Source organism: Oncorhynchus keta, chromosome 22, assembly GCF_023373465.1.
Source record: "Oncorhynchus keta strain PuntledgeMale-10-30-2019 chromosome 22, Oket_V2, whole genome shotgun sequence".
Lineage (NCBI taxonomy): Eukaryota > Metazoa > Chordata > Actinopteri > Salmoniformes > Salmonidae > Oncorhynchus > Oncorhynchus keta.
Genome location: NC_068442.1, coordinates 5,187,213 through 5,202,443, shown reverse-complemented (window position 1 = coordinate 5,202,443; position 15,231 = coordinate 5,187,213). Strand labels below are relative to the sequence as shown.

Below are 15,231 nucleotides of genomic sequence, written 5' to 3'. Positions count from 1 at the left end.
AGATCTTATCTAGTTAGTGCATTCATCTTGAGATAGCTAGGTGAGACAAAGTCAGTGCTATTATAGTGCAAGACAAGTGCAAGGTTGTTTGTGTGTGTGTGGGGGGGGTAATAAGACTGAGATGTCTTACTTAAGATACTCTTTGAAGAGGTAGGGTTTCAGACGTTTTTGGGAAGATGGGCAGCGACTCTGCTGCCCTAGCATGAGAGGGAAGCTGGTCCCACCATTGGGGTCCCAGGACTGGACTGAGCAGGAGCTAACCTACAGTAGAGGTGGGATGGCCAAGAGATCAGAGGGGATATGACGAGTGCCTTTATTAGGACCTGCACCGCTTCCTGTGTGAGGAAAGGTTGTACTCTACGGATGTTGTAGAGCATGAACCTGCAGGAGCGAGTCACTGCTTTGATGTTTGATGAGAACGACAGGGTGTTGTCCAGGGTCACGCCAAGGTTCTTTGCACTCTGGAAGGGGAAACGGTGGAGTTGTCGACCGTGATGGAGAGGTCTTGGAGTGGGCAGGCCTTCTCGGGGAGGAAAAGCAGCTCTATCTTGTCGAGGTTGAGCTTGAGGTGGTAGGCCAACATCCAAGGTGGGATGTCTGCCAGGCATGTAGAGAAGTTTTTTCACCATATGGGTTACAGAAGGGGGGGATGAGAAAAGTAGTTGAGTGTCACCCGCATAGCATTGGTAGGAGGGACCATGAGAGCATATGACAGAGCCGAGTGACTTTGTGTATAGAGAAAAGAGGAGAGAGCCGAAAACCGAGCTCTGGGGACACCATTAGTGAGAGCACATGGTGCAGACAAGATACGCTCTACACACCACGTGGTGGAAGCTACAAAAAGCAAAATTAAATAACCAGAAAATAACTAGGTAAGATATTCAAGTGAGAGAGTGATGTGGAGCCTTCCTCTCTTTCCTTCCTTGAATAATTCCACAGAACAACTTGGCAGAATGTCTTAGTTTCGGGCGACAATCTTCGTTTTGGGCAACAACACACTGCTTGACAAGACCGTGGCTTACAGCTGCCACTGAAAAACTAGGGTAGACTGAATCCCTAGCAGAGGTGAAGAAAAAGACCTCATCCAACAGACACACACACCAATTATCAGAAAGCTATCACAGATTGACCTGAAACCAGTTGAAGTCAATGGGTGTGTTTGAGTAGTAAGGTTAAAACAACCGACCGTAGAAGAAAGCTGAGGACTGAAGTCGGGGGAGGTGCATCTGCTACAGCTGAAAGTTGGACATTAATGTGGTTATCCAACAGCAAGGTTCAGATCAACATGGCAGTGTTGCCATTGTTTTTTATTTTATTTAACTAGGCAAGTCAGTTAAGAACAAATTCTTATTTACAATGACGGCCTACCCCGGCCGAACCCTAACCCGGACAATGCTGGGCCAATTGTGTGCCATCCTATGGGACTCCCAATCATGTCCGGTTGTGATACGGCCTGGAATCAAACCAGGGTCTGTAGTGACACCTCTAGCACTGAGATCCAGTGCCTTAGACGGCTGTGCCACTCAGTAACCCCAATAATATTATAGGTTTTCTTTCAAATATTTAAAAAAACTTATACACCCATATCACACCCTCACAAATAGATATCACGTGTGTACATTATACAATCAATTAATGAGAGAGAACCTAAATCACATTTATTTAGTCACTGTAGGCTAAACTTGAACTGTGGCAAATTGGTTCCTGTTTCTTAGTTTTTTACCGTCGTCTTGGTTTGGTCTTCGCCCCAATGTTTTTCGTTCAGCTTTTCCACTTCGGAAGTTTATCTGCACCACCACGCACCTGTCTGGTAATGTTGAACGCCTCCTCTCCTACTCAGCCTCCCGACAAAAGCTTCTCCCATGTGGGTGTGACACCTACTCCTGTTGACTGCTGCACTGATGCTGGGATCCCACCTGGCGATCTGCTTCCTGTCTGCCCTGGCCTGTCTCCCCCTGCTTGGTACAGGTATCCCCGCCTCACTCCCCCTTCTCTCCCGAGCTTTTGCTAGCTAAGAGCACAAACGCACACACATACACCACAGACTTTGGACTGACCGGATTTTTTATGTAGGATATTTAACTTGTGAATCTTATTATATGAGCTTTAAATCAAATCAAATCAAATCTTATTTGTCACATACACATGGTTAGCAGATGTTAATGCGAGTGTAGCGAAATGCTTGTGCTTCTAGTAGGAACACTTTAATTAATTAGCAAAGGCCAACTATTTATTTATTTTATCTCAGACTTTTATAGCCGACTGGACATAGAGAGCTACTCTCACATAATTTTATTTGGGCGAGTCTAGTGACTCTTTGAACTTGGCTAGCCCCAAGCCGTTTTACTTCTTGTTTGTGTTTAGTGCTATCTGCTCCATGACTCGTGCATGGTTTGTTGACTATGAACTCGCTCATTTACCCGACCGTGGGACAGACCATGTTGGTTCCCACACTCACAACTCTGACTCTCTATTGGTTACACAGACTCTTGGCCTCCCATCCTATTGAAATCTTCTCTCTCCGGCTTTGTATTCATGTTATCTGATGAAATTGCTGTACAATATGACCTTGTTGCCATCTGATGCACATTCAAGGTCCCAAAAACTCAACACTGCAAATCTCTCTCTGTTCCCTGCTGTGCCCTGATTCTATTACTGCTGATGAAATCTGGAAATGTACACCCTGGCCCGTCTACTGTTACGAGCCCCAATTCTGACTTGTGCTCTGAGGATTTCTGCTTCCCTGATTTCTGCTCTCGTAAAAGCCTGGGTCTTCTGTACGTTAACACTCGAAGCTTTTACCTCAAATGTACACTAGACAAGTTGGGATCTTTTTGTTTCTGTAAAATGGAAAGTGCAGTCCAGGATCTTAAGCACAATACGTTTGTGGATTTGTAACATATCATACGAATTGCAAAAAAAAAATGTATTATCAAAATGTATTTTTTTGCAGTTGGAACATATCATATGAAACGGATGATGTTGTACACAATTGGATGACGTCGTACAGTGTTTTCCAACTCCACAAATGTTGGCTGAAGCCCCGGACAAAAACACCTGACTCAACATGATGATTATTTGACAGGTAGAATCAGGTGTGTGGTTCGGGGCCACAAGAAAAATATGTCCTGAAAGACCAGAGGACCGGAGTTGGGCAACACAGATGTTGTACACACAAAAAAAAAAACAGGGACCAGTTTTGGCTCGTGAGCACCACTTTCAAACTACTGGCTGACATTATACAACATTTCTGGAGCATCACATTAATTATGGGAGAAATGGTGGTGGTAACGCCTTTACGCAAAAATATTGATATAATTACCATCATATCGAAGTCAACTTGGAGTCACGCGATGATATGTTGTGTGGTCCTCCCAGAACCTCTCGGGAAAGCATGCCGTTTATTAGGCTACAGATGAACTAAGTTATGATGAACTTCACAGTGTGGTGAAAGTCCACAGTGATGAGGGTGATGCTCCTTTCCAATAAATATCGAAGGTCTTATTCTGGTGACATGATGATAGATGCCTGGCTACCATTTGATAATTAAAAAAAAAAACATAATAATCTCATCATGTACAGTTGAAGTCGAAAGTTTACATACGCTTAGGTTGGAGTCATTACAACTCGTTTTTCATCCACTCCACACATTTCTTGTTAATAAGTTAATAATCTATAGTTTTGGCAAGTCGGGTAGGACATTTACTTTGTGCATGGCACAAGTCATTTTTCCAACAATTGTTTACAGACAGATTATTTCACTGTATTCCAATGGGTCAGAAGTTTACATGGGTCAGAAGTTTACATACGCTAAAATGACTGTGTCTTTAAACAGCTTGGAAAATTCCAGAAAATTATGTCATGGCTTTAGAAGCTTCTGATAGGCTAATTGACATCATTTGAGTCAATTGGAGGTGTACCTGTGGATGTATTTCAAGGCCTACCTTCAAACTCGTACGTAGAATGTATGCACACATGACTGTAAGTCGCTTTGGATAAAAGTGTCTGCTAAATGGCATATATTATTATTATATTAACTCAGTGCCTCTTTGCTTGACATCATGGGAAAATTAAAGGAAATCAGCCAAGACCTCAGCAAAAAAATTGCAGACCTCCCACAAGCCTGGTTCACCCTTGGGAGCGATTTCCAAATGCCTGAAGGTAACCCGTTTATCTGTACAAACAATACTATGCAAGTATATACACCATGGGACCACACAGCCGTCATACCGCTCAGGAGGGGAGACGCATTATGTCTCCTAGAGATAAACATACTTTGGTGTGAAAAGTGCGAATCAATCCCAGAACAGCAAAGGACCTGGTGAAGATGCTGGAGGAAACAGGTGCAAAGGTATCTATATCCACAGTGAAACGAGTCCTAAATTTACATATCCTGAAGGGCCGCTCAGCAAGGAAGAAGCCAATGCTCCAAAACCACCATAAAAAAAGCCAGACTACAGTTTGCAACTACACAATGGGACAAAGATTGTACTTGTCATCTGGTCTGATGAAACAAAAATAGAACTGTTTAGCCATAATGACCATCGTTATGTTTGGAGGAAAAAGGGGGAGACTTGCAAGCCGAAGAACACCATCCCAAACGTGAAGCACGGGGGTGGCAGCATCATGTTGTGGGGGTGCTTTGCTGCAGGAGGGACTGGTGCACTTCACAAAATAGATGGCATCATGTGGAGGGAAAATTATGTGGGAAGCTTGTGGAAGGCTACCTGAAACGTTTGACCCAAGTTAAACAATTTAGAGGCAATGCTACCAAATACTAATTGAGTGTATTTAAACTTCTGACCCACTGGGAATGTGATGAAAGAAATAAAAGCTGAAATAAATCACTCTCTCTACTATTATTCTGACATTTCACATTCTTAAAATTAAGTGGTGATCCTAACTGACCTACAACAGGGAATTTTTACTAGGATTAAATGTCAGAAATGGTGAAAACTGAGTTGAAATGTATTTGACTAAGGTGTATGTAAACTTCGGACTTCAAGTGTGTCAAGTAATTCACCCACAAAACTGACTGAGTGTGGACTAAACAGGTGTGACCTGGAAAAACGTCCAGGACAGAGTGAGATGTAGGACATTCGTCAACTGCCTATGAGTTTAAGTCAAGTAAATTTCATGAAATCCTCAGAGGTACACCAAGATAGCCAGAAGCATCTCATAGACTAGAATGAAATGAAAGGGCACTTGGGGCGTATTACATACCAACTGATATTTCTCTCAACCATGTCATTGTGTGTAGCCTACAGTATAATTGTGGGTGTGTTGGGGGGGAAAGCAATTCTGTTCAAACCAAATGGTCGACTAAATGTGTTATATTTTATTATGTTCTATTCTACAATGCATTCAGTAGAAGACAAGTCTCATCATTTTTTGGGAAGATTTGATGATCTGACTGATAACAACCAGCATCATGGTCCTCGTGGAAAACATTAATTTGTGAGGATGATATTCCAAGATAAGACCTGGCATGAAGTCACTCACTACATTTCTTCAAAATGTCGAAATTGGAATTGATCTCCATCCAACTAGATCTCACGGTTTAACCAAGTTGACTTTTACCGATTCTGACGTTTATCCACGTTTCTTCAAACGTCAAATTCTATTTCGATGTCAATTTTGAGTCATCTGGCTGCTTCATGCGCATTGTGATGTCAACTCTCAACCTTCACAGACAGAGCCCGTCGAAGAAGGCGTGGTTTGGTGACGCATTGCGACTCGAGCAGAATCGGTGTGCCGGGGAGGCGTGTGTCCCTCTCCCATCCAAAGAGCCTGGAAGCAAACCAGCCGCAAAAGCAACTGGATTTAACGCAACAGTATTGACGCTCCAACAGAATGCCGCCAAAGAATGCATTATAGCTGGAAATGCAAGGGGGCACCAAACAAGCGCAGTATTTTATTGAAAATCTCTATTATGCTTATAATAATCTGAAATATGGCTGAAGTGAAGTCGAGGTGAGTTGCTCTGTTGCTCAGACAACTTGCTCCCGGGAGCTGCGCACTCATCTCCATCCCGTTTTGTCGGATGAAAATAAACGGATAGATAGCCTACACTCGTTTTTGTTCTTCTATTATTCGATAATCACTCAACTGTAGAATCATGTCGATGGGACAGGACGAAAGCTCAGTCCGGGTGGCTTTGAGGTAAGTCTTCAAGCCCTACATTTAATTGCTTTGCATTTGCATAACTGTCGGCACAATTACGTAGATTCGTCTCAGGCCTTGCATAATTTTTTTGGGCCACAGTGTCCAGTCTACGCGCTTTATGATTTCATAGAAAGATTGTGATACGTTTGTAACCAACAGGTCTATATTTTTATGTCAAATGTGTTGCCATATGATATTATGGTCTTTGAGGACGCAGACTATAGGCTAATTCAAACCACTGCATCTATTGTGCGTAGGACAATATGAATTTAGGAATTTGCAGTTGATAGTTTACATAAACCACAATCCCAAGGCTTCTGAGTCGTAGAATTACTAAAGAAATGTGTTAGGCCCTACACTGTATCCATGCATGACGCAGCATCATCACACGCCTCCAAAAAGAAACTGCAGGGTGCACAAATGGCAAGTGCCATCGCCCAAATTCCTCACACACCGGTCAAGTAATGGATGATATCAGCCTTGTTTTGTAACGGCTGAACTGTTGGAAAGACAGATCTGGCATTTATAGCTCTTTGGCCCGGTGCCCGAAGTCTCGGGCATCCTTTCAAAAAGAAGACAGTTGAGCGATAGTTGATCAATGAAAGGAGCTTTTAGTCACGGTCTTCAAGGAAGAGACAGCCAACCGTTTCCTAGGCTAGAGAGCTCTGACTGTGAAATGGATTCTGTGAAATGAATTCTTTGTTTACAGTGAAGAAAACATTGCCATGGCCTTATTGAGCTCATAAACCCACAGATAGAGCGCAGTAAAGAATGCATTATGTTGTTCATACTTAAAGCTATCAAATGTGTTAGTCATTGGATCCTGAAATCCTTTGTTAATCCCCGAGACAGGCTTGTCTTTTTCACATAAAGACAGTTGAATGAATGAGTGATCACAAATCTGTGTTCTTGCTGAATAAGGGCCGCTCCCTACTAGGAGGACACATGCTGAGGTGGCACACTGACAGAAATATCTAGTGGCACAATGGGTCATTTGGCACAAATATAGTACCAGCCTCTCTTTCACTTTGTGTTTGTCTGCCTCCATCTCTCTCTCTCTTTTCTCTCACACACACGCACGCACACTGTAATTAAGTGTGAATATTGTGAAGTTAGCCCTATCTTTTAAATGTGTTAATAATGGCTGACACATCCAGCTGACTGATACTGTTCTCTATGGTACTTTACGACCACGGTCTCCATAGTAACCAGCCATCAGAAATTACTGAGAGTCTTTTGACCCAGGCTCCATCGTGTGTGTACAGTGCCTTGCAAAAGTATTCAAAAGTATTTACTTGTTTCAAAAAATGCACAACAAAAATAAAACAGAAAAGTGGTGTGTGCATATGTATTCACCCTCTTTGTTATGAATCCCCTAAATAAGATCTGGTGCAACCAATTACCTTCCAAAGTCACATAATTAGTTAAATAAAGTCCACCTGTCTGCAATCTAAGTGTCACATGATCTGTCACATGATCTCAGTATATACATTGCCTTGCGAAAGTATTCGGCCCCCTTGAACTTTGCAACCTTTTGCCACATTTCAGGCTTCAAACATAAAGATATAAAACTGTATTTTTTTGTGAAGAATCAACAACAAGTGGGACACAATCATGAAGTGGAACGACATTTATTGGATATTTCAAACTTTTTTAACAAATCAAAAACTGAAAAATTGGGCGTGCAAAATTATTCAGCCCCTTTACTTTCAGTGCAGCAAACTCTCCAGAAGTTCAGTGAGGATCTCTGAATGATCCAATGTTGACCTAAATGACTAATGATGATAAATACAATCCATCTGTGTGTAATCAAGTCTCCGTATAAATGCACCTGCACTGTGATAGTCTCAGAGGTCCGTTAAAAGCGCAGAGAGCATCATGAAGAACAAGGAACACACCAGGCAGGTCCGAGATACTGTTGTGAAGAAGTTTAAAGCCCGATTTGGATACAAAAAGATTCCCCAAGCTTTAAACATCCCAAGGAGCACTGTGCAAGCGATAATATTGAAATGGAAGGAGTATCAGACCACTGCAAATCTACCAAGACCTGGCCGTCTCTCTAAACTTTCAGCTCATACAAGGAGAAGACTGATCAGAGATGCAGCCAAGAGGCCCATGATCACTCTGGATGAACTGCAGAGATCTACAGCTGAGGTGGGAGACTCTGTCCATAGGACAACAATCAGTCGTATATTGCACAAATCTGGCCTTTATGGAAGAGTGGCAAGAAGAAAGCCATTTCTTAAAGATATCCATAAAAAGTGTCGTTTAAAGTTTGCCACAAGCCACCTGGGAGACACACCAAACATGTGGAAGAAGGTGCTCTGGTCAGATGAAACCAAAATTGAACTTTTTGGCAACAATGCAAAACGTTATGTTTGGCGTAAAAGCAACACAGCTCATCACCCTGAACACACCATCCCCACTGTCAAACATGATGGTGGCAGCATCATGGGTTGGGCCTGCTTTTCTTCAGCAGGGACAGGGAAGATGGTTCAAATTGATGGGAAGATGGATGGAGCCAAATACAGGACCATTCTGGAAGAACCTGATGGAGTCTGCAAAAGACCTGAGACTGGGACGGAGATTTGTCTTCCAACAAGACAATGATCCAAAACATAAAGCAAAATCTACAATGGAATGGTTCAAAAATAAACATATCCAGGTGTTAGAATGGCAAAGGAAAAGTCAAAGTCCAGACCTGAATCTAATCGAGAATCTGTGTAAAGAACTGAAAACTGCTGTTCAAAAATGCTCTCCATCCAACCTCACTGAGCTCGAGCTGTTTTGCAAGGAGGAATGGGAAAAAATGTCAGTCTCTCGATGTGCAAAACTGATAGACATACCCCAAGCGACTTACAGCTGTAATCGCAGCAAAAGGTGGCGCTACAAAGTATTAACTTAAGGGGGCTGAATAATTTTGCACGCCAAATTTTTCAGTTTTTGATTTGTTAAAAAAGTTTGAAATATCCAAAAAATGTCGTTCCACTTCATGATTGTGTCCTACTGGTTGTTGATTCTTCACAAAAAATACAGTTTTATATCTTTATGTTTGAAGCCTGAAATGTGGCAAAAGGTCGCAAAGTTCAAGGGGGCCGAATACTTTCGCAAGGCACTGTATATATATACACCTGTTCTGAGGCCCCAGAGTCTGCAACACCACTAAGCAAGGGGCACCACCAAGCAAGCGGCACCATGAAGATTAAGGAGCTGTCCAACAGGTCAGGGACAAAGTTGTGGAGAAGTTCAGATCAGGGTTGGTTTTTTTTTTTTTTTAAATATCCAAAACGTTGAACATCCCACGGAGCACCATTAAATCCATTATTAAAAATGGAAAGAATATGCCACCACAAAAACCTGCCAAGAGAGGGCCGCCCACCAAACCTCATGGACCAGGCAAGGAGGGCATTAATCAGAGAGGCAACAAAGAGACCAAAGGTAACCCTGAAGGAGCTGCAAATCTCTACAGCGGAGATTGGAGTATCTGTCCATAGGACCACTTTAAGCCGTACACTCCTCAGAGCTGGACTTTACGGAAGAGTGGCCATTGCTTAAAGAAATAAATAATCAAACATGTTTGGTGTTTGCCAAAAGGCATGTGGGAGACTCCCCAAACATATGGAAGAAGGTACTCTGGTCAGATGAGACTAAAATTGAGCCTTTTGGCAATCAAGAAAAACGCTATGTCTGGCACAAACCCAACACCTCTCATCACCCCGAGAACACCATTCCCACAGTGAAGCATGTTGTTGGCAGCATCATGCTGTGGGGATGTTTTTAATCGGCAGGGACTGGGAAACTGGTCAGAATTGAAGGAATGATGGATGGCGCTAAAAACAGGGAAATTATTGAGGGAAACCTGTTTCAGTCTTCCAGAGATTTAAGACTGGGATGGAGGTACACCTTCCAGCAGGACAATGACCCTAAGCATACTACCAAAGCAACACTCGAGTGATTTAAGGGGAAGCATTTTAAATGTCTTGGAATGGCCTAGTCAAAGCCCAGACCTCAATCCAATTGAGTGTGAGATTGCTGTACACCAGCAGGAACCCATCCAACTTGAAGGAGCTGGAGCAGTTTTGCCTTGAAGAATGGGCAAAAATCCCAGTGGCTAGATGTGCCTGTCTTATAGAGACGTAATCCAAAAGACTTGCAGCTGTAATTGCTGCGAAAGGTGGCTCAACAAAGTATTATCTTTGTGGGGACGGTAAATAGTTATACACTCTCAAGTTTTCAGTTTTTTTGTCTAATTTCATGTTTGTTTCACAATAAAACATCTTCAAAGTGGTAGGCATGTTGTGTAAATCAAATGATACAACCACCCCCCAAAAAATCTATTTTAGTTCCAGGTTGTAAGGCAACAAAATAGGAAAAATGCCAAGGGGGGGTGAATAATTTTGCAAGGCACTGTAAGCGCATTTGTACATATGACCCAGGCTCCCCTGTGTGTATGTGTGTATGTGTGTGTGTGTGTGTGTGTGTGTGTGTGTGTGTGTGTGTGTGTGTGTGTGTGTGTGTGTGGTGCATGTGTACCCTATTTATTGATATTATTTTTCCGTGGTTTCAGATTTTTTAAATTAAACAAATACTAATAGAGGGATACAATGGAAAGATAGGAAGAGTCCCACCAACATGGCAGTGGGACGGATTTAAACCCATGCCGACAATGTTATCTTTTCATTAGTAAAAAGCCCTACTTGGGGAATCTCATAGGCCAGGGGGCCTAAATAGTTGTACTTATTATTGCCTCCAGTTCACCACTATAGTCTAACCCTGTAGCTGCCTTCCTCACGACTGCTTACATGCTTCTAAATTACTCCCCTAGAATTGGGGTCAACCAACACATGTGCGTTCCAACTCGCGTGGCTAAACCTATACACTGTATAAGCCAACTTTTTCTTATGGGGTGTGTTTATGATTATAAAGAGTGTGTGTGCCTGTTTGTGTGTGTGTGTGTGTATACATAAATAGGGAGCCAGGACACAGTTTTAATGGTTGTTCACACATCGTTGGAATGAGGGGAGGAGTTGAGGTGGAGAGGTACTTGTTCAACCATCCAGATAAGGTAATTACTTCAATGTTAAGTACATAAACTACACGTACTGTAGCATAATGGCAGGGGTCTTTCAGTCAAGGTGATGAGAGACGTGGGAGTGTGTGTGTGTGTGTGTGTACAGTACCACCTTATTTGAAATGTTTGTGCGTGCCTGTACACGTGCATGTGTGTTTTGTGTGTGCGTGTGTGCGTGTGCATGTGTGTACTATTCATTTGTAAGACAGGTGTTGACTACCAGAATAACTGGCTTTCAGTTGATCCTTACTATCGTGTAATTACTTCTCTATAGGCCTGTACACACACACACACACACACACACACACACACACACACACACACACACACACACACACACACACACACACACACACACACACACACACACACACACACACACACCAAATAAGCACAACCTATGATAACATCCACATCAAGCCGGTAATGCACTTTCGGCTCTGCTACACAGAACTTCAGTCTGTAGTAGTGATGCACCAATATGACATTTTTGGCCAATACTGATATCCGATATTTTCCTTGCCAAAAAAAACAATACCGATACTGATAACCGATATTTACAATTTTTGCGGCCTTTTAAGCATTCTAGTACAGTTAAATAGTTAACACACACACATGGACACAGTGGTGTAAGGCACTGCATCTCAGTGCAAGAGGCGTCACTCCTTGTTCAAATCCAGGCTGTATCACATCCGGCCGTGGTTGGGAGTCTCATAGGGAAAGTACAATTGGCCCAGCGTCGTCCAGGCCATCATTGTAAATAAGAATTTGTTCTTAACTGACTTGCCTAGTTAAATAAAGGTTACACACACACACACACACACACACACACACACTGACCAAAAAGTTATTTTGTTGGCATTTACATATGTCCCCATTACCAGTAAAACGTAATCAAAACCTATTTATTTCACTCACTTGCTGTGCTTTTCGTTGTTCATTAGTTCAGTCTTTTTTTTCTCAACCAGGATTTCTATGGAATGCCGTTTGTGTCTTTGACATGTCAAATAACACTATTTGAACACCTCCTGCCTGTTCGGAGCAGCCTGAGCTGCCAGTCTGCAGGGAGCTGTCAGTCTGCAAGGTGCTGTCAGTCTGCATGAAGCAGCCAGAGCTGTCAGTCTGCAAAGAGCTGTCAGTCTGCAAAGAGCTGCCAGTCTGCAGGGTGCTATCAGCCTGCATGGAGCAGTCAGAGCTGTCAGTCTGCATGACGCTGTCAGTCTGCATGAAGCAGCCAGAGCTGTCAGTCTGCAAGGAGCTGTCAGCCTGCATGGAGCTGCCAGAGCTGTCAGTCTGCAAGGAGCTGTCAGTCTGCATAGAGCAGCTAGATCCGCCAGTCAGCCATGATCTTCTAGATCTGCCAGTCAACCAGATTCTTCCAGATCTGCCAGTCAACCAGTCTCTTCCAGATCTGCCAGTCAACCAGTCTCTCAGTCCCCCCAGTCTCCCAGTCCCGAGCTGCCCCTCAGTCCCGAGCTGCCCCTCAGTCCCGAGCTGCCCCTCAGTCCCGAGCTGTCCCTCAGTCCTGAGCTGCCCCTCAGTCATGAGCTGCTCCTCAGTTCAGTGGGGTTCTGGGTGAGGACTATTAGGCCATGGTCGGCGGCGAGGGTGGATTATCCCAGGGCGAAGGGGAGGAACTATGAAGGGGAGGAACTATGACTTTAATGGAGACTTACAGGGGTCCACGTCCCGAGCCGGAACCGCCACCATGGACAGACAGCCACCCGGACCCTCCCTATGGTTTTGAGGTGCGTCCGGGAGTCCGCACCTTGGTTTTGGGGGGGGTGGGGTTCTGTCACGCCTTGGTCATTGTATTTTGTGTTTTTGTTATATTATTTGATCAGGCCAGGGTGTGACATGGGTTTATGTTATATTGTATGTTCGTATTGGGGTTTGTAGTATTTGGGATCGCGGCTGATTAGGGGTGTTGTATAGGCTTGGCTGCCTGAGGCGGTTCTCAATCAGAGTCAGGTGATTCTCGTTGTCTCTGATTGGGAACCGTATTTAGGTAGCCTGGTTTCGCTTTGTATTTCGTGGGTGATTGTTCCTGTCTCTGTGTAGTATCACCAGATAGGCTGTAATTAGGTTTCACGTTCCGTTTGTTGTTTTGTTTTCTGTATCGTTATTTCATGTGTCATTTTTTCTATTAAAGTCATGAGTAACCACTACGCTGCATTTCGGTCCGACTCTCTTTCTACAAACGAAGAACGCCGTTACAAGTATTGTAAACACAGCATTCGTGGCTGCTGTTTGTTTGTTTGCACACTTTTTTGTACAACTTTGACAGTGTAACTATATCTTTTTTGACACGCAAAGACCCAAACGGCATTCCATAGTATGTATGTTGTGAAGCTAATAGCAGTGACGCTATTACTGTGTAACTCCGGTAGGTCAACATCTGAAAAATAGCGCACTTGGTAGTGTGTACCAGTGCTCAACCAGTCGGCGAGAGCCAACATCACCCGTGACAGAGAACAGTTGATTGTCAAGGGCAATGAATTCCATTATCTTGGCTTTAATGGATTTCGCCTTTGAGTTGTCTTTCTGAAACCTTCTTACTCTTTCAAATGACTGCACGACTTGTTGACTGCTCGATCCACACAGCAGACATTGTGGGCTAGGTTAGGAAGGCTGTGTTGCATGTGTAGTGCAACATTCTACGTCATGTACCTACGTTATATAGGTAGGCACAGTAGCTTTGACGTTGGTTTTTAACATCGGCGTTAAACTAGACATCAGGCCGATACCGATGTTGGCATTTTTAGCTAATACCGGCCGATTCCCATATGTTCACCGATATACCATGCATCCCTAGTCTGAAGTATTTCCTTTCTACCAATATTAGCCTATAGTTTCTGCAGCAGGATAGGGCAGTTTCAGTGTCAAAATACTAAAGTCAATATGTAAGTCAAGAAAATAAGAACAACTTGCTTCACTCCAGCATTATGTACAGTTTATATACAGAAGTATGTGGACAGCCCTTCAAATGAGTGGATTTGGATATTTCAGCCACACCCGCTACTGACAGGTGTATGAACCTGTTTTTCATGGTTCGGGCTAGGCCCACTTAGTTCCAGTGAAGGAAAATCTTAACGCTATAGCATACAATGACATTTAAGGCGATTCTGTGCTTCCAACTTTGTGGCTACAGTTTGGGGGGAAGGCCCTTTTCTGTTTCAGCCTGACAATGCCCACGTGCACAAAGCGAGGTCCATACAGAAATTGTTCGTTAAGAACTTAACTGGCTTGCACAGAGCCCTGCCCTCAACCCAATCAAACGCCTTTGGGATGAATTGGAATGCCGACTGCGAGCCAGGCATCATCGCCCAACATCAGTGCCCGACCTCACTAATGCTCTTGTGTTTGAATGGAAGCAAGTCCCAACATCTAGTGAAAAGCCTTCCCAGAAGAGTGGAGGGTGTTATAGCAGCAAAGGGGGGACAAATGACATATTAATGTCCATGATTTTGGAATGAGATGTTCGACGAGCACATACTTTTGGACATGTAATGGTATCTGGACGGATGTGTGTGTGGGTGGGTGGGTGGGTATATTGTGTCACTCCCCTCACCTACAGTAAATACCTCAGTCCTGGTATCTTTGAATAAGACCACTAAGTTGTATTGTTTCTGGTGTCGCATTAGCAGTATGCGTATGCTGGTTTGTGATGCACATGATATAGTCCAGTCCTATAATTTTGATATGTAATGTAGGCCTAATTATAGTCCTTTCCTTAAGTTCAAATGTCCTGTAACTGAAGTGAAACACTGTGAAGTGTTAGTATATGAGGACCCACTTTCTGAACTGAAGGCTATTTATTTCCGAGGCAGCACATAGCCTACACTTAAACTGAACTTTCTCCAAAATAGACTGTCTCCCACCACTGCATTTCTGGAAGAACTCTGTTCTATGTATCATGACCTCTGAGGTGTCAGCGCATTCTGCCAGTCCAAGACGCATCCACCCAATAGGACTTAAACTTTGCGATTGCGGAC

General features: G+C 43.4%; 1 protein-coding gene across 6 annotated transcripts in view; it reads left to right on the top strand.

Annotated features, from left to right (window-relative positions):
* Window positions 1-5,752: 5,752 nt before the first annotated feature.
* LOC118400814 (kinesin-like protein KIF21A) overlaps window positions 5,753-15,231 on the top strand; it is a 71,692-nt gene continuing 62,213 nt past the window's right edge. For 5 of the 6 annotated variants that reach the window (XM_052474724.1, XM_052474720.1, XM_052474721.1 and 2 more), the window contains exon 1: window positions 5,754-6,162. In XM_052474724.1, the coding sequence (XP_052330684.1) occupies window positions 6,119-6,162 (44 nt within the window). In that variant the 5' untranslated portion in view covers window positions 5,754-6,118. Of the gene's footprint in view, window positions 6,163-15,231 lie in introns of all 6 variants that reach the window. The other variant, XM_052474723.1, reaches the window with a different exon arrangement.